The sequence below is a fragment of the Panicum virgatum genome, chromosome 3K (genome assembly GCF_016808335.1).
Source record: "Panicum virgatum strain AP13 chromosome 3K, P.virgatum_v5, whole genome shotgun sequence".
Lineage (NCBI taxonomy): Eukaryota > Viridiplantae > Streptophyta > Magnoliopsida > Poales > Poaceae > Panicum > Panicum virgatum.
Genome location: NC_053138.1, coordinates 44,588,992 through 44,608,817, shown reverse-complemented (window position 1 = coordinate 44,608,817; position 19,826 = coordinate 44,588,992). Strand labels below are relative to the sequence as shown.

General features: G+C 44.3%; 1 protein-coding gene across 1 annotated transcript; it reads left to right on the top strand.

Annotated features, from left to right (window-relative positions):
* Positions 1–325: 325 nt before the first annotated feature.
* Positions 326–15,373, top strand: LOC120699289. The gene is made up of 2 exons (XM_039983244.1): positions 326–1,090; positions 15,069–15,373. Exons 1-2 carry the CDS (start codon positions 343–345, stop codon positions 15,110–15,112), a joined length of 792 nt encoding a protein of 263 aa, XP_039839178.1. The 5' UTR covers positions 326–342; the 3' UTR covers positions 15,113–15,373.
* Positions 15,374–19,826: the final 4,453 nt, after the last annotated feature.

Sequence of the window (19,826 nt, the reverse complement as noted above, 5' to 3'; positions counted from 1 at the left end):
TTGTGATTTGCGTATTACAGAACCATAGCTGGGATTAGTGGAGAAAAGGAGGCTGATTCTAGCATTAGAAAATTATGTGAAATTCTTAGCAAAATAATTGAGCAGCCCAAGGTAGTTTCAGATGTTGCCAAATATGCTCTTGAGCCAAATCCCATAAAATTACAGGGACAAGAAAATTATTTAAGTTGGGCCCGACATGCTCGATTAATCGTGAGCTCTCATGGATATGAGAGGTTATTAGTCCCTGATGAAGGCGATGCTAAAGGTGAAATGGATGTCCAGACTAAACAGATCAATGATAGAGTGCTTGTGTGGCTGTTGGATAGAGAACAAGTTGAAACAATGGCTACTGTAGCAGAAGTGTGGCATGCTCTACAAAATCAATTTGCAGGCAAATCAAACAAGATGCAGGCTACTCATATTATGCATGAGTTGTTACATTTAAAGCAATGTACAAAATCAGTGACTGAGTATTCTGGTGAATTGAAAAAAATATACATAGATTTACATTATTATCATCCGTTTGAGCCTATTGACCAAAAGGATATGGCCATTCATTACACATTGTTCCAGTCATTGGTGAGCAAACTTTTTCTTGATGGGTTGAACCAAGAATTTGACCTCCGTCGGCAGCTTATCTTCTCTAAGTCCGAATGGCCTACTCTTGATGAGATAATTTCTAGCATTGTAGAACAGAAAACCAGGTTGTCACATTCCAAAGTGGATGAATATAAAGCAGTTGATGCTAGTGCTGCCTTATCGGCAAAGAAGAGCCGCCCATCTGTCTTCCGAGGGGATCAAGAAAGAAATAAGGTGATTTGTGATCATTGTGGTGATAAGGGGCACACTATAGAGAGATGCTTTAAGCTGCATGGTTTTCCACCTGGGTGGAAAAAAGGAGAAAAATCTCAGCCAGGGGGAGTTCGAGGTGCTAATTGGAATCGAGCCCATCATACTGCATCTGAAAAGGAACTTCCAGTGGTAGATACTCAAGCTCTTGAGAAATACAACTCCAAGCTCAAACTCTCTGAAGGCTCATCTTCTACTCAAGGTTCTTCTACTAATTCCAGTTATCATGCCACTTCCCAAGGTATAAAACCTGTTCAGGCCTATGCACATAAATCTTGGATTATTGATTCTGGAGCTACTAACCATATGACAGGAGAATCCAATCTTTTCACTTCTTATACTCCCTGTTCAGGTAAGGATAAGGTACGTGTAGCAGATGGATCCATGGTTCCTTGTTGACGCTCCTTAGCGCCCCCGATTTGTATACCGCAAGCGCACGGTTCGTGTAGCTTTTCCCTTAGAGTATTCCCCCCAAGGTTTATCAATCCGTGGATCGACAAAGAACTTACTAGGGTTTTCCATCTAATCTAACGGATCTATCCTAACATGAAGCATTAATTGCATATAAAAGGTGAACCTTTGATAGATATGAGTGATGTACGAAGGTTGATCTCATCCATGAACATCGGTAAGGATAAAGCATGACCGAAGGCATGACTAAGCCTATCACACGCATTCTAGTTGTAGTTCTAGCTAAACGAGTAAGATCAACATGCATCTCATCCAAAGCCTCTTTAAATCAAAACCTCCAATCCGATCCCTCGATACCCAACCTACTTAGTGGCAACGGCCTGTCACGACGCCACCCCTTTCAACGGGATACCCTGAAGCAAGTCGAACCCCCTTTGGGTAGATCCGGTATGAACTCCTAGCCACCATAGCTACAAGAACACCCCATGCAATCTATCTCGAGAATAGATCTAGGAATAAGCGCACCCAAAGCAAGAACGAAATCGAAAGAGGAGAGACATGATCTCTAAATAGATCGGATGACATGAAGACATTACTCACATAATAGATTCGTTTGGATCGCCACCACCGTGTATACACCATTGACGACTCCAACTAGCTCATGAACTCCACCATGACACAACCACGCAGGGAGGCTATGGCGGCTAGGGATGGCCTAAGCCATCTCCTAAACAACTTTGAAGACTTGCGGCGGCCGTCGTCTCCCTCCGGTCTTGGCCCTAGGTTTTCGTCGAATTCTGGTTGGATGGATGCTTCGAGTTGAATAAGGTGCGAGCTATTTATAAACTGAGGAAGCCACCGGTCGAAGGGGAAGGCAAACCGCCTCAGAAAAGGGCTGGGCCGGCCGGCCCCATGGGCCTAGGCCGGCCGGCCTACCCCTTTTCGGGCTCGCCTCGGTCTCATCTTTGGCATGTAGACTCCTCGCATCTTCTAGAGTTTCTGTCCTTCACGATTGCACCCCTTTGGACGTTGTTATCTTGGAGATATCTTCGAGGAAAGGATAGAATAGGGAATCCTTCCTTAAATCTTCATTTGCTTTGCTTAATCCCGAAGTATCTTGATCTCATCTTCCATTCTTCAGAGTAATATCACGCAATGTGTCCAGAATCTGGGCGTGACAGGCGTGGGCCTTTTGTAGAGAACTTTCCTCTCAAAGAGAGAGAGGTCGTCCCTCCCAATCAAAAGAAGGAGGGTTCTGTTCTGCTTCCGCTGCCGCTCCAGGCATTGGAGCGGGAACCTGCGCTGGAGGGATTGGAGAGGGATTCGGATGCCGCTCTTGACTGACCACACGGAATAGACTCATCGCACCGGATCAGTCTCTTAGACGGATGAGACTGATCACACCTGATCAGTGATCAATTCTGGCACAATGAATTTACGAGTTATTTTACACAATGAATTTACAAGCAGATGAGTTTGCAACGGTAGACCTATCTCCTGAAAAGAGTTCAGTAAACAAGGGAACGAAGCGACCGATAACATCCCCTCGGGGAGGAGTGTTTTAAGGGATTGACTTCGGCTCCTATTATCTTTGTTTACCAATCTTCCAATTAGTGAATTGGTTAATAGGAAGTGCGCGCTAGCACGCTTCATATTTCTAGTAACAAGGGCCGTTGCTTGTTTGGTCGTTAGATCAGAGGGCGCTCATCCCTTGCTCGGTCCCTGAAAATGAGATAACATAGGCTTTTGATATTTGCTCTGTCAACAAGCCCTGGTTCAATCCCTGCTTCTTCCAGGCCTTATCCCGAAAGAGGTCAACAATTCTTTTGTGTAAAGCCTTTTGTTCACTGGTCTTCACTTCAAGCAATTCCTTTAGTCCAAGTCTGCTGCAATTGGTAATAGGGGATAAGCAATTGGTGGTCGTAGGCTCACTCACCTCTAGCTCTTTTTCTTTGCGATGACCCCGTCCTTGTATCCGTCCTCTAGCAAAAAATCTATCTTCTCCTGTATGTAGCAGCAGTGGTATTCGACTTTGAAGTACCAAGAAAGGCAGATAAGTTAATTGTTTCTTACTCACTACCAGCAGGTTTGTCATTGGGTTTTCTAGGGAATCTTATTCCTCTCTTTCTTGTCTTTCAAAAGAGGGAATGAATCGTGGATGACCTTTACCAATTGAAAATAAGAAAAGCTTTTTTTTCGCTATCTAGCGTGGATAGCATTTCCTTCCTATTTCAGCTACCAATCTATCAATCACTCACCTCTAGCTCTTTTTCTTTGCGATGACCCCGTCATTGTATCCATCCTCTAGCAAAAAATCTATCTTCTCCTGTATGTAGCAGCAGTGGTATTCGACTTTGAAGTACCAGGAAAGGCAGATAAGTTTAGCCTCAATAGAAATATCTTTATAGCCTGAAGTTGGCTTACTTAATTCCTTTGAGCTTCCCCTTAGTTAGTTTTCCGGTAAGCTAATACGGGCGCAGGTCTAGTTAACGTTCAAGCAGAATCCCCATCAGACTCTCGTTTGTTGGTTGGGATGGGATCTTAGGAGAGAAAGGAAAGCCCTGAAACAAAGTGAGCCTACGGGAGGGTGTCAAAATGCCTCAAAGCCTGTGAAGCAAGTTCTAAAGAAAGTTTGAAAGCTCACTGCGGAAAGGGTTTTGACCTGCTAGTCTGAAAACCTACTACCAATCTGAATGTAAAAGAAGAACTAAATACTACTATCCATGAGATCATCATAACAAAAACTAGAATTGCCCTGCTAAATAGGAATAGAAATAAATCCAGGGTAACTTGTATCATGAGATGGGTCAATTCCAATTTGAATTCCGTACGGCTACAACTCTTTTTAAACGAGTCGAAGTCCAGTCTTGTCACTTTCCCATCATCCCTTTCTTATCCTCTTTTTTATCCAACCTCTTTTATGTATTCTGGGCTATCAGAAAATCCTTAGAATAAAAGTTTGTCAGAAGAAGAAAAAAAGGAGTGGCATTCATTCAAATAAAGTTTCACAAACTGGAGGCCTTGCTTTCGCGCGGGGAGAGAGATAGCGATGGGCGGCTGCTGTCTTGTCACCATGTTCTTGTATATCGATAAGATGATGAATGGTGATGCAGGACAGTCGAGCTTATCCTTTATTCATATTGTCAGCTAGAAACTTGTTATCAGATCTATAAGGGACACAATCTAGTGGTGAAAGCCGCCATCAACATTCGCGTAGAGATCCACAGATATGAATGAAAATCTTCATCATCTTCTTTCGGTCCCATGGTGGAATGCCTTTATGCCAGCCTGTTCCCTAAGTTGGATAAGTTCATTGTGTTATTACAGGTAGTATTGCTCTCAAAGCTAGGAAGGAAAGGTAAGGTCAGAGCAAGCTTATTTACTAAGATCCTAGCGAGTGGAATACTTTGAACGAGCAGGGGAGCGAGCGGAGTACTTTACGCAAGTAGTGGTTTACCAGGAACTCGTATAAGAGCTAGTCATATAGTCCTTGAAGCATTATTCCGTTTATCGGTAGGGCTGTTAGCAAGGAGTTTGAAGCTTTAGTACTTTCAGCTGTAGTTCCTGTTTTAGCAAGGAATGAAGTTGGTTCAGAGGTGTCAAGTGGAGAGGTTAGATCTTCTCTTTCTTCTCATACTGCAAGTAATATCTCAACTACACTTTCAACTTGATGTTGATCAGTTTGAGCATGTTCAGCAAGTTCACCAGTTAGCTTTCCCGCCTGCTTGCCAACTAAAGTAAGGACAACAAGCCAGTAATGAGAATAAGCTCTTCATCTTAGTTTCCGCTTTCAGACAAGACAATTCATTCGTTACCAGACCATATCCTTCCTCGTTAGCTGTGTAGGCGAGTCAGTCAACAGATGAGGGATAATTCAAGAGTCAGACTGTCTTCGAAATGCTATTCGTTTAGTCGAATGCCAACACTACAATTGATAAATATCATGTCCTTTCGAAAATAAATATCATGTGCTTATCTCTTTCCTCTCAATTGTTTTCAGTAATTCGATATTGACATTTTGTGATTAGATCAAAAAGATTACTGCCACTCAGATCATTTCCAACTTCCTACACAATCAACCTCCTTAGTTTCAAACAATTCCTACTAAACTGGGATCAAGGTGAACTCCCTAAGTTGTAAAGTCGCCCGTTTGGTAATCGGAGTGAATCTATACTTACTCAACTACTAACTCTGAATGTTCTCGCTCTCGAAGGATTTCTTTCGTTGCGTATGATGATTGAGGCTCAATTCCTTCCCGAAAGAATAGTAGACTGACAAACGTATCTTACTCGTTCCCTCAACTGCTCGACTGAAAGAACTCTTAGCTCTCATTCTGTTCTTTCTTGTTTTTTCAGGATCCAGGAAAGACTTTCTTTAAAAAGAGGAATCCAGATGGATAGATTGTGAAATAGAGTATCTCCTTCGATTGAAACATCAAGGATGAAATAGTGGACTTCTAACCGAATGATTGATGGAATTCAGGTGCGATTCCTAGTATTCAAATAAAAGAATATTAGATTACATATAAGTTCTTCGTGTTCCTACTCCATTCTATTCTCTGGCTTGATGGAAGCCCAGAGTCTTTATTTGATCCAGTATATGGGATGTATATCCCATTCCGAAATGATCTATTAATCTGCTAATAAGTCGTTTCATAGCAGTTCCGTCTATCTCTTTATTATGAAAGACCAAGTTGGCCCGTTCTGCCATACATAAGTACCCCCTAATTTGGCTGAGTAGGATTCGACAATTGCTGAGTAGGATTCGACAATGGGCTTGAGTCAGTGATTCGAAAACTTAATTTACTCCCTTTCCTCAATCTCAATCTGGATTTGCGCGGCAAAAAAGATGGGACTAACGAAATCGGAATGCCCCTCGAAAGGGGCATCGCCGAATCTAACTTCCTTATTTAGATAGTGTATGAATAGGCCCGACTAAATCCTTGTATGGCTTCCTCTATTTTTCTATAAAAAGAAATATGACCAAGAGTTGTGTGACGAGTTTAGACGAGTAAATAGGCAGGCCGAAGGCGGCTTACTAAGCGAGAAGGCTCCAAGCAGCCTAATAACGCATTAGAAGGGAGCTTGCAGCTTTGCAACCTAAGCGGTATAGCTAAGCTTACTCATCAAGGGCCGATAGATAGAGCAGCTCTTGTTGCTAATGGAGAAAGATTGGAGTGAAGTTTAGTATGCTTTCTAAGATCAGAGGAGGCCGTGTAAGCACGAGGCTTGCCTTGCCTTCAGAAGTCAGTGGCGATCCTAATGTCGAGGTTGGGGCGGGGCGGCCTACTTTCTCCTCTTCAACCTGCGTGGAGTCGGGTCCGCCTAACTGATGTGGAGGATTGTACTCTTACTCCACTTACAAGTTGAGGAGAGAGATTTCCGGCTTGACTTTGACCGACTTGGCTTTGGCCCTTTGATCAGCTTGTCTTTGACCGCTTTGACCTTGACCGGCTTGACCTTTGATTGCCCGATTCGAGAGTGGAAGGGCTCTCTTGGAGGATGGATGTGCATGAATGTGACCGGCTACTTTTTCATTATGGAAGATAGACTAGCAATTAAAGAACAAGCCACAATAATAAATAAATACAATGCTCTCAAACTTAAGCGAACTTCAAACCTTTACCTTGTTTCATCGTGAAGAGTTTTCAAAAGAATGCATATCAAACATAAGCGAGGTTCTCTTGCAAAAGATCATGGAAATACTCATCTCATCAAGTCGCTCAAGCCTACATTAGATTGTTTTCAACCTATTCTACTCATATATAAAAGTGGAAGGCTTATGTGGAGCTTGGTAGGTAAAAACAATCCTAGCAAAACATTATACTTGAAATATTATCAAACTAAGAGAGAGATCTAATGGGATTACCGAGACTAGTCAAAAAGGCCATTGGAAAATAATGTTGGAGAGGGGGAAAGATGAAACACACACATTTAGATAGGTGGACATGTGCAAGTGGCAAATGGATGATCCCGAGACACAAATGAAGTTCTCGTTATCGGATTGCATATGGTTGGAAGATTTGAGTATGGAATAGTTCTTCAAAGTAACTTGGAAAATTAATGAAGCCAAAAAGAACTAAGGAGCATTTTATTCTTCTCTTTTTTTATTTCATTTTTCTTTTCTTTTTTCTTTCTTTTTGCTCCTTAGAACTTTTGATAGCATAGAATACTTACCCAGCCATCCCTCCATGCTTGAACGAATGCTCGTCCTCGAGTATGAATAGTGGGAGAACCAACTAGCTAGGGTAAGTATCTCAAATTCACCTTCTTCTTCGTAGAACCACTTGAATCTCGGGGAGCCTTGTCTCCCAAAACTTTCTTTATATGATGCCCTTGATTCTTTTGATTCCGTCGAAATGATAATCCATACTCAAAGTGGGTTGTGGTCAAGGAGGTAATCACAAAAAGATGTTTTTGGTTTAGGGTGGATATCCAGCGAGGTTTGTAAAATTTCCGAAGTAGAAACTCACAATGCATGGATAAATAGGCTAGCAAAAAGAAGGTTACACAAAAAAATGGAATGACCAGCTTCTTAGTCTCGTACCAAAGAAATCAATCTTAATCCAACTCATCAAAATATAAGTTTGCAATCTAAAGGTTTCATCATGAAAGAATATGCTTCTATAGGCTTTGGTAGGTAGAACTTTGCAAGAGATTCACAAATGTAGATAGCATAGGAATTAAGTTTTCAAATTAAACAACACAAGGTGTAAGGTCATCGGTAGACTTATATCAAAGAGCAACATAGAATATGTGGGTTTAGAATTTAGTCATTTAACCTCCACAAATAAAAGAGCCGGTATTTAATCATTTTAATTCCATTTAATTGAGAGCAAATGGTCAAGTCATATATAACATAGCATAGGTAAAATAAAGTAGCAACTTTCATCATTTTTCCATAAACATAAGGCATTGCCAAAATGTATCATTGTGGTGAGCTCAAAGTGATGGCGATCCTACACTTATTGAAAACAAAAACGAAACTAGGTTGTCCTCCTAGAAGCCATGTGATAGGTTGAGAGATATATACAAAGGTTGCATCTATGGTTGAAGGCATATATGTATAAACATTTAGAAAAAGAGAGAGTTGAGGAAGAATTACCGTCCTTCTCGATGCTCGTAATGAAGTGTAGCGCGGCCTCCCCCATACTTAAGCATTGTGCTAAGCATGGAAGAAGAATCATAAGCATCTTGTGGCAACCAAGATTATCTTGCTCCATGAGATCTTTCTTCCTTGTTCACAAAATCCTCCCCCATGCTTAGCATGATGCTAGGCGTGGAAGGAGAAGATGGACCATCTTGAAATTCTTGAAGTCCTTCCCTCATGTGTATGAATATCATCTTCAATGTGTCTTCACCTTTGTTGCCTCAATTTCCTTCAACTTCTTCTTGTACTAAGTCATGGTCCCAATCATTGCTTCACGTCGTCGTCGCCACCTTCAATTCCTTGTTGTCTTATTGCTGCCGCATCTTCACGAATTTTTCTTTCAATTTCTAGAACAGAACCTGTACTGAAACATTGCTCCATTGCGAAGTGCACGAATTTTCCTTTCCAACGAGTCCTTATTCGCCCAAAATTGATTCCGAACAAGAGAGTTGTGTCCATTTTATCCCAGCGCTGCAATCTGTCCCGACGAATTTTAGAACGCGCAACGTCCAATGTTCTTGACATATCTCCTTGTACGGGTCTTCAAATTCATTGATCTTGAATGCGTTGGAATGAGAATTTGATGGAGCTTCTGAATATCAACTTTTTGCTTCTTTTACAGCTCTGAACATGTTCTCAAATTGATGAAAACCGCTGCGTCCTTCTCGGGTTTCGATGATGTTGACGATCTTGATTGAAATTCTTTTGGCCTTGAACTCATGGGAGCGCTTCTTCATGCCTACAAAACATTTTAAACACACACTACCCCCGGGGTGACGGTCGGGAGTAGAATCAAATGCTAACAAACCTACCATTCCTAAGATCTCAATTTGTGGCAAAGTTAGCTTAGCGAAACTAGTGAGTGTACGTGTGTGCTAGTGTAAATGCAAATGAGAGGAAGGTATATAAACAAAGACAATGTTTACACCTAGTTCTAAACACCATGTTTACAACTAGATTGCCGAACTTCTCCATAGCCACAAAGACTTATTTAACAAAGGTTAAAATACCATGTCTATCCCAAGATCAATAGGCCTTCATAGCACAAGAAAAAATAAAGCGCATTGCAAAGCTTACAAACCAACCAAATGCAACCTCATTGCTTGGTAACTAAATGATGATGGTCTTCAATCATGTCTAAACACCATGTTTACACAAGATTGCAAAAAGGAAAATGCTCACGTGAAGCATTAATATGGATATGAAATCTTTCATCAATAAAGTTGAGACCAAGCTAGCAAAATGAGTGCATGAACAATGGAATGGACGCAAAGTGCAAATGCAAAGTTAGCAAAAACAAGTGTTAGCAAGGTTGAAAGGACCTTTCGATGTTGTTCCGCAACTAGCTTATTCAAAAACAATTGCTAAGAGTGACAAAAAGCCTTCGCGGCACTTCATAAGAAGTGAGGCTTTTGTCAATAAAAAGGTTATTTATCGAAAAAGGATCAACCAACCGAGCTAACAAGGTTTTAGAAGTAGGTTTATGGGTTTCCTATATTTTTGGCTTAAAACAAAAATTTTGAAGGGAGAGAGTGTTGGGTATAGAAATTCTATCTAAGGTGGTTTCAAAAAAACTAGAGAGAAACAAAAGTTAGATTTTTTTTTGAATGAAAAACATACCCTATGGTTTTAGGATTGCTCTATGAGTGGTTTTCCTAAGGGTTTTAGGATCTCAAAAGCGAGGCTAGTCAATATTTTTTAGAAAAGGTTTTTTTAAATGCAACATGCAATGCAATGCAAGGGTGAGACGAACAACATTGTATGCAATGCAACACGGGGTGAGTGAATAAAATGATATGACATGATGAGGTGGTCTAAAACAAAACAAAAAGTTAGCCTAAGTTAACTAGCCACAAGTTTAGAATCAAAGGGTGGTGCAATGCTTCATAAATCTCTCTAAAAAGACACAAATAAAAAGACTCTAAACACTAATAGGCACACAAAAAGGTCTACAAGTTTCCCAAGATCAAATAACAAAGTGCTCCCTCAATAACATTTAGAATGAACAACATGAAGTTGTGGTTTTTGTTAGAGCAATGGTACAATGTTACTTGATATTCCGATTAAAGAGTGCAATGTAGACGGTCATATTAATATTTATAAAACAAAAGATCGGGTTGCCTCCCGCAAAGCGCTTCATTTAGAGTCATAGAGCTCGACTTTCTCACATACCTTCTCATTGATGCGAAGCCATGGTCCTTCATGCAAGAGGTGAAGGTGTTCCATACAGCTCTTATTCCATTTCCCATGTTGGACATGATCAATCATGCTTAATGGAAAACTTGCCCAATCGTCTCTCACATCATCGTCACCTCCTTCTTTGTTGTCCTTCGTCGCTACTTTTCTTTTCATGAATTTTCCTCTCTCTCCAGATTGGAAGTTGCACCAACTAATTGATCCAATGCAAGGTGCACGAAATCTTCTTTCCAACAAGTCTTCATTTACCCAAAACGCATTCCAATTGAGAGAGTTATGCCCCTTTTTCCCCGTTACTGCAATCTGCCTCGTGCTGATTTCAGCACGTGCATCTCCGATGTTTGAGACATAGCTCCTCCCGTGGATTTTCAATTGTATCGATCATGGATGCGTTGAACCGAGGACTTGATGGAGATCCTGAATATTCAACTTTCTTGCATTGCAAATCTCTGGACTTGTGCACAAAATTGATGAGGCTTAGCGACCTCCGTTCTTGAAACTTGAAGATGTTGATGATGGTGTTCAAAATTTTGGGCACGGTTTCCCTCCTCATCATTTGAGTTTCATGTCCTGCATGGTTAGTGAAATTCGGGGCTTCTCCCAACATGTGCTCTTTTAGAGTCATGAGCTTGACCAAGCGCAAAGCAAGATCGAGATTTGCAATTATTTGTAAACATATGCAACATAATCACATCCTCAATTAATTTTCATCAACAAGACATGGTGTAATTAAATGCAGCATGTGTTTCTTGCATAGCATGGAGCTCATTATTAGGCAAAGGTTCTTTAAGCATGAAATCAACCTTCTCAAGAAACTCTAGCCTATCATCATGAAAAGAACAAGGCATAGAATTTAAACTTTCATTCCGACTATCGGTTCGAGCATGAGATTTTTAAAGATTATCAACAAAACCAATAGAAGTTTGAGAATTCACTGTATACCTTAGCCTCGGAGCTTTTTCATACTCATTGGAGTCGTGGTGCTTTGTGCGAGATGTCGTCTTGATGCACACTTCATGGTCCGTCGCGGTTTGCTTCTCACGTCTCCATGTGTTGAATGTTGCGCTCTTGTAATCCGTCGTGGTTTGTTTGCAACATCTTCATTTGTCGAAGGTCAACTGCTTGTGTCTTCATTTGCCAATGTCATTGGGGTTCTTCCTCTGCTCCAAGCCTCTGAATTTTATCATGTACGCTTGATGAAAACATCGCCCAAGCTCCTCTTCATTGTTGTCATCGTCATCTTTTCTATCTTGTTCTCATCGAGTTGCTCCTGCCTCTTCTTCGTAGAATCTCTCCTATACACCCAACAGAACATATACCAAAATATAGATCTATTGAAAAGTTTATGAAATTAACTTTCCAACGAGTGGTCACTCGCTTTAAACGGAGTCCAAACGAGAGAGTTATGACAGTTTTACTTTAGCGCTGCGTGCTGTCCAGAAAATTTCAGAGTGCACGACTTTTGATGTTTTGGCCATAACTTCTTGTGGGAAACTTCAATTGACTTCATTCATGATTCGTTGGAATCGGAACTTCGTGGAGCTTTTGAATATCCAAAAATATACTGCAATTTTCTTCTAAGGTCGAGCAGAATATTGATGAGAATAGTATCTTCTTGTGAATTCATCCGAAGATGTCAATGATCTCAATCATGTGGTCTTTGGAGCGTCTTGTCGTGCGTCCTTGGCTTCAAGGTCATCACCATTGATTTACCAGGACATAGCATGGCTTCAATGATGTGTCTTCTCCATGATTCTTGCTTTACCCAAGGTATCGGGATTAGTGGAGGCTCCCGTGCTTTGTGTTGATGATCTGAGCGGTTTTCTTCCTTGTTAGCATCACTCGACTAGAAGTATATCGAGCATCCCACTAGAGAAGATAGGTGGTGTCATGATTCTTCTAATCTTGTTGCCTCTAGCATTGATCAACTTCAAATCATCAACTTTTGTGCACAAGGTTCTCCAAACATCTTGCGACATCGTCATCACTTTCTCCATTGTTTGTTGCTGCCTCTTCTTCGTTGAATTCCTTGATCATCCTGCACAGAACATGTACCAAAATTCTACTCCATGGAAAGCCTTATGAAATTACCTTTTCAATGAGTGGTCATTGATCCCAAACGGACTCCGGATGAAGAAGTTATGGTCATTTTACTCAGGCACTACGCTCTGTCCCGAGACATTTCAGAACGCGCAGCGTTGAAAGATTTTACCATAACTCTTCACACCGATCTCCAAAATTCATGATTCTTGATGCGTTGGAAAGTAGACTTGACGGAGCTTCAAAATAATCTATTATTTGCTCATGGTACTTCTCTGATCTTGGACGAAAAACTCATTACAACAGTAACACTTTGGAGATAATGATGATCCGACCGCACGATTTTCTTCGCTGGCATGCTTCATACCTATTGCTTGAACAAACAATTTTTTTTCCAAAAATATTAGTCTTTAAAATCAATTGACACGACGGCGTACCTTATTTATCATCTTTTGCTTTGGAGAGTGGGGACTCGATAGCGAATGCTGGGCCACTAACAAAAGTTAGCACCTACCACTAAAGAGCGGGTCCTCATGTTGTTGCCGTCATGTCGATGTGGATGTTGTTGATGTTCCATGTCGAGGCTCCTCGATCATCTTATTGCCGACTGTTGAAATTTGTCGAAGTGGATTATGGACTTCTCGAAGTCCAAATTTGGTGTCTAGCTTTTTCCACCTGCTTTCAAGGACACAACAAGAAAACAAGGGTATATGCAATAATAAAAATTAGGGTTAGTCCAAAAACTAGATAGATCGCCCTAGGGTTCGTGTTGCCGATCCCCGGCAACGGCGCTAGAAAAGCTTGTTAACGCTCCTTAGCGCCCCCGATTTGTATACCGCAAGCGCACGGATCGTGTAGCTTTTCCCTTAGAGTATTCCCCCAAGGTTTATCAATCTGTGGATCGACAAAGAACTTACTAGGGTTTTCCATCTAATCTAATGGATCTATCCTAACTTGAAGCATTAATTGCATATAAAAGGTGAACCTTTGATAGATATGAGTGATGTACGAAGGTTGATCTCATCCATGAACATCGGTAAGGATAAAGCATGACCGAAGGCATGACTAAGCCTATCACACGCATTCTAGTTGTAGTTCTAGCTAAACGAGTAAGATCAACATGCATCTCATCCAAAGCATCTTTAAATCAAAACCTCCAATCCGATCCCTCGATACCCAACCTACTTAGTGGCAACGGCCTGTCACGACGCCACCCCTTTCAACGGAATACCCTGAAGCAAGTCGAACCCCCTTTGGGTAGATCCGGTATGAACTCCTAGCCACCATAGCTACATGAACACCCCATGCAATCTATCTCGAGAATAGATCTAGGAATAAGCGCACCCAAAGCAAGAACGAAATTGAAAGAGGAGAGACATGATCGATAAATAGATCGGATGACATGAAGACATTACTCACATAATAGATTCGTTTGGATCGCCACCACCGCGTATACACCATTGACGACTCCAACTAGCTCATGAACTCCACCATGACACAACCATGTAGGGAGGCTATGGCGGCTAGGGATGGCCTAAGCCATCTCCTAAACAACTTCAAAGACTTGCGGCGGCCGTCGTCTCCCTCCGGTCTTGGCCCTTGGTTTTCGTCGAGTTCTGGTTGGATGGATGCTTCGAGTTGAATAAGGTGTGAGCTATTTATAAGCCGAGGAAGCCACCGGTCGAAGGGGAAGGCAAACCGCCTCAGAAAAGGGCTGGGCCAGCCGGCCCCATGGGCCTAGGCCGGCCTACCCCTTTTCGGGCTCGCCTCGGTCTCATCTTTGGCATGTAGACTCCTCGCATCTTCTAGAGTTTCTGTCCTTCACGATTGCACCCCTTTGGACGTTGTTATCTTGGAGATATCTTCGAGGAAAGGATAGGATAGGGAATCCTTCCTTAAATCTTCATTTGCTTTGCTTAATCCCGAAGTATCTTGATCTCATCTTCGTGGGCTCGGTCCTTTGGGCTCTCTTGGAGGATGGATGTGCATGAATGTGCTTCGAATCAACATGGGCTTTGGTCCTTCCTTTGGGCTTTGGCCCTCGCCTTTCTCCGTGCTAGCGCTCGATCATGGGCCTCGTCATTTCATGCTCTAAAATAGGCCAAAAACCTGCAAAAACGAAGTTCCTCCAAAATATATGTGCAAACGTGAAAATGACCAATAATTAGGCCGGGATTAGGACGGTTAGTGATTTTGATATTGAATTCATGTCATTATCAAGGATAAACAAGGGATAAAATGGGTACTTAAGGAGCGCCAACATTCCTATAACAGGGCGTGGATCTATCCGGTGCACAAAAACCCTATCCTTATCACCAATTTTACATGTTCCCGATTTCCCTATTAATCTATTATCAGTTAGCTCTATCACAAAATCTCTCAATTGTAGAGGTTGGTTTGATCCTTCTCATTGTGTTTTTCAGGAGCTAGGGACAGAGAGAATTCTTGGGACTGGGACCGTGCATAATGGACTCTATTATCTTGATGAAGGAAGTGATGAAGTTGCTTTTGCTTCCAAGATGTCTCCATGTCAAGAATTAATATTACTCCACCGCAGGCTTGGACACCCTTCTTTTGCTTCTATGTCTCGTAGTTATCCTACACTTTTTAATACATGTCCTAAGGAATCTCTTGTATGTGATGCATGTGAGTTTGCTAAACATACAAGAGTTCACTATCCTAGTTTGGGTTTAAGAAGTAATAGACCATTTGATGTGATTCATTCTGATGTCTGGGGTCCATGTGAGATGCACTCTATTTCTGGCCACAGATGGTTTCTGACTTTCATTGATGGATTTATTAGGTATACTTGGCTTTATCTGTTGAAACACAAAAGTGATGTTTTTGCTGTGTTTAAAGATTTGTATGCCCTCATTAAAAATAAGTTTGGCAACACTATTAAGTCTTACACTCAGACAATGGTATGGAGTATGTTAACCAGGAGTTTGAACATTTCCTTGTTTCTAATGGTATTGAACATCAAACAACCTGTGTTAACACTCCAGAGCAAAATGGTGTTGCAGAAAGAAAAAATAGGCATTTACTTGAGGTTGCTCGTTCCCTTATGTTCACAATGAATGCTCCTAAATTTCTTTGGGGAGAGGTAGTAAAGACTGCTACATATTTAATTAATCGTATGCCTCTTCGAGTTCTTGACAATAAATCTTCTGCTGAGTTACTTTTGAACTCGAATGACTTTATTGTTGCTCCAAAAGTCTTTGGATGTGTTTGTTTTGTTCATGACTACAGAAATGATGTTAGAAAACTTGACCCTCGTGCTATTAAATATGTATTTGTTGGATACTCTTCTACTCAAAAGGGTTATCGTTGTTGGTGTCCATCGGAACATCGTTTTTTTTTAAGTATGGATGTAACATTTCGTGAATCTAAACCTTATTATGAGCCGACCAATGACACTGGAATCACTCTTTCTCCACCTGAAGGACAACAAGAGGGGGAGAGTAACAATGGAGGTAGTCACATGGGCTCTGTTCTTGTTCCTTCTTCAGTTGGCTCTATTTTTGTTCCTCCTTCAGTTGGTTCCTTTGGGGATAATTTGGTTCATAGTTAGGGGAGGAAATTAATGATGATAGTGAAAGTGGGGTTAATAATCCTTGTCATGGAGATATATAGAGTAATTTGCCTTCTCGAGATAAAGAGTCCCTTATGCACGAGAACCCAGGTACCAACTCACATTCTCTTAGTCCTAATGCTCCATCTAGTACTCTAGAGCAAGCAGATAATCAACTGTCTACTCAGCCCACTCTTGAAAATGATCAACCTATAGCTGTAAGGAAGCCAACTAGTGTCAGACTCGGGGCAGTAGGACTGCTCACGGGTATGGAATATTCTAGAGTAGGGAGTACCACACGGATATGCCCTACCTCCACTTTAACTACTCGTACAAAAGTAGGACTAGCCAAAGTACAAGGAAACTACCCGACCCACTCGGAGTAGGACTCTAAACGTACTAAGCTAGGACTTTCCTTGTAACCCTGCTCCCCCAGATCATATAAGGGCGAGCAGGGATCCCTCCAAAACAGCGAACAATACCAGAGGGAATACAAACCAACACACAGGATATAGGGTATTACGCTCCGGCGGCCCGAACCTGTCTAAATCCTTGTGTTCCTTGCATCATTGCATTCTGATCTCGGCGAGTCCCTACTCATAACCACTCTCCTCGGGATACCCTTCGGAGAACCCGATGGTAAAACACCGACAGCTGGCGCCCACCGTGGGGCCTCTCTCCAAAGATCATCGGAGGAATTCGATGGCATCCTTCAACTTCGGCTTCCCGGCGATCGACGCCGGAACCACCTTCGTCTTCGGCTCGTGGGTCTGCATTGCCAATGGATCAGGAGGCTTCTCTAGTCATCTGATCAACCCCACGAATACGAAGACCCCCCAGGAAGAACAACTCGGCGAAATCACTCCCGCCGAAATCCTTCTTCCTGGATTCGTCAAAGAAATCGAAAACTTGTCCTTGTCGGGCTCGACACCTACTCGTTTTCCCTTCAGACTAAGGAATTCAGCCGCATCGTACCCAGCTCTTCTTTGCCAATGGGACTAGACTGGGACTCGGACTCCTCCCCTGTTGTCGGTGTCCCGACCCGGGGGTCCGGATCCCAACTAGTGAATGCTGCGTGTTTCCTCGTCCCAGATGATGATGCAAGAGGCAACACAGAAACGCAAGGTTTATCCTGGTTCTGGCCACGGGGCCGTACGTCAAGCAAAGGGGGTGTGAGAGGGCACTGTATTATCTTGCACCCGGAGTGCTTGTAGTAGGGGATACAAGCGAGGCGAGAGAGGGAGGAAGGCTCCCAGGTCCCTGCTAGAAGAGGGGTTGAACGTGGCGAATAGGGATGTCGGAGCGTAAGTGATGATGGATCACGTCCGGAAGCGTCCCATCTAAAGGAAGCCCGCCTCCTCCTTTTATAGTCACAAGGAGGGGTGGCGTGCATGAGTAGGGAAGCATGGAAGTCATCATTTTCCCCCGAATCGCGGGGGGTACAGTGGTCGGACACTGTAGGAAGTACACTGTGGGGCATGGCGGCGGGCGTCGCAGTCGTCCTAGATATCGTCCTTGGTCCTGCGAAGATTATGCCGGTCGTATTGCCAGCCCCTGCAGGAGGCGTGGTCGTCGCTGGTGTATGGTCTTCTATATACGGCGCGGTGGCGTTCAGTGGGCCCTGTGGGCCAGGGTCCTGCATGCACCAGCAGTAGCGGTAGCGGTAGCGGGGCGCGTGGCGGCCCCGGACCCCCTGGTCGGAGTGCAGGCGTGCACACTAGGAGGTCCGGGGGACACGTGGAGGTCCTGGACTCCTCGAGGGGGGAGGTCCGGGACTCCGTCCGTGTGTGCTGAGCGCCCTTCTCTGAAGGACACGTGATGTCGCCGGACTCCTTCCCCAGCGGGAGGCGGGTCTGGACGGTCAGTGTAGGCAGAATAGTAATGGGAGCAGTGCCGAGCCTGTCTTGTCCCGCGTCGCAGGTCCTACCATGCTGCTACAGCATCCGGGATGGCGCAGCGGTGACCGGAGTCAGCGGATGGGACCCCGTTTCCATCCACTGTGGGAATGGCGGCCCGACGCCGCCTGTCCTGGGTGCCGTGGTGGAGTGGCTGGTCTTTAATACCTTCGTACGACGGGCGGGTGAGCAGCAGGGCCGTTTGTCCCTTATGCCGAGAGATGGCCTCGAGCGAGGTGGAGATGAGTCACTCCCTCGAGGGTAGGTTTGCTACCCTCGAGCGAGGCGGAGATGTTTTGCCCGCTCGAGGGTAGGTGCGCTACCCTCGAGCGAGTCGGAGATGCGGGGCGCAGTCGAGGAGGATGCGAATGGGCTGCACGCTGGGCTTCTTTGAGTCCTTTTCTTTCTTCCAGATGGGAAGCAGGCCGTGGGCCTTTGTGGGCTCAGCTGCTTAACATATGTTTGCGTTTTTCAGAGTGATCTTAGTACCCCGATTAGGGTGTCCCTAATCGTGGTACCCGACAGTAGCCCCCGAGGCTTTGGTCGAGTCAGGGGATTCAGCCAAAGGGTGATTCGGCGATTTCCCTCTTAACGTGATCGGTCGATGCTGCGCACCTGACAGGCGTGCCTCAGCGTCAGCCCGGTGGATGTGACAATTCGTCTATCAGGGTAGTGCGCCCGCGGAGGGGGGGGGGGGAGAGCTTCGAGGCGCGCGCCTCTTTGTTTGTTTGTTCCGGGGACAAGACGTGTCCGCGCGCTGAGGGGGGCTTGGGTGAGGACGGCGCCTGCTGCTCGGCAGCTGGCGCTTTCGTTGCACTGTCCCGTGCTTAGGGCCTTGGCCCTGCCTTCCCTAGTTTCCTTGCAGTGCGCCGTTCGAGGGCGGTCGGCCTGAGCCGATGCTGTGCCACCTAGCGTCCAGGGGCTCAGCTTCGCTTTATTTTGTTCAGTCGCATCTCGGCGCGGTGACTGAGGGCATCCTTTGCTCGTGGAGTGCCACGCTGTCACGGGTGGCCCAAACCTCTACCTTTCGACAGGCTTGAAGCTTGGTGCCCGGCGCAGCTATAAATAGGGGTCGTGGGATTCCCTTTCCTCTCCAACCTCCCAGCTCTTTCTTCTAGCATTGCCTAAATCTTGTAATGTTTCCCTTTGCCTTTTGTGAACAGCTCCCAGATGTGGTGGCGTGGCTTTTTTAGGCTTTGGCGCTAGAAGAATGCTTGCGAGCGGTGGGGGAAGACCGGAGAGGGCGTGCGGACCATCCCCCAGTTTCAGTGGGATCAGCAGAAGAGCATTGGGCCCGTGGGGTCTTGCTCCTGCGTTGTCCCCTAGCCTGAAGGGGGATGGAGAAGCCTGACCGTGGCGCTGGCGCCAGGTCTGGCGGCTGTTCTTCGCATCGTCCCCCCAGCAACAAGGTTGCTCTCGGGGAGACGGTGCGGAGGGCGCTGTCCGCCAGCTCGACCCCCCCGCGGAGTCTTCGGTGGAGGAGACGCTAGAAGAAAGCTTGCGAGGAGAGCATCCCGCTGGACCCGTGCGGCCTGGGGGCTGCTCCTCACATCCCTAGCAGCCTGGCTATTGCATCAGCCAGGGGCTCGGTGCCTTTCTTCGTCACTCGCTCCTCCCCAAGACAGGGAAAATTGCCACGTAGGTGGCAATGTGTTTGTATCTTCCGACCGCTTCACGCCGGTAACCCTTTGTAATCTTTATTTGCATTGAGCAAT

Excerpts from the sequence above, each read along its gene's own strand:
- LOC120699289 (XM_039983244.1), top strand. The coding sequence starts at position 343 with ATGGCTACTGTAGCAGAAGTGTGGCATGCTCTACAAAATCAATTTGCA. Across the intron at positions 1,091-15,068 it reads TTATCATGCCACTTCCCAAG|GAGCTAGGGACAGAGAGAAT; the intron begins GTATAAAACCTG and ends TGTGTTTTTCAG.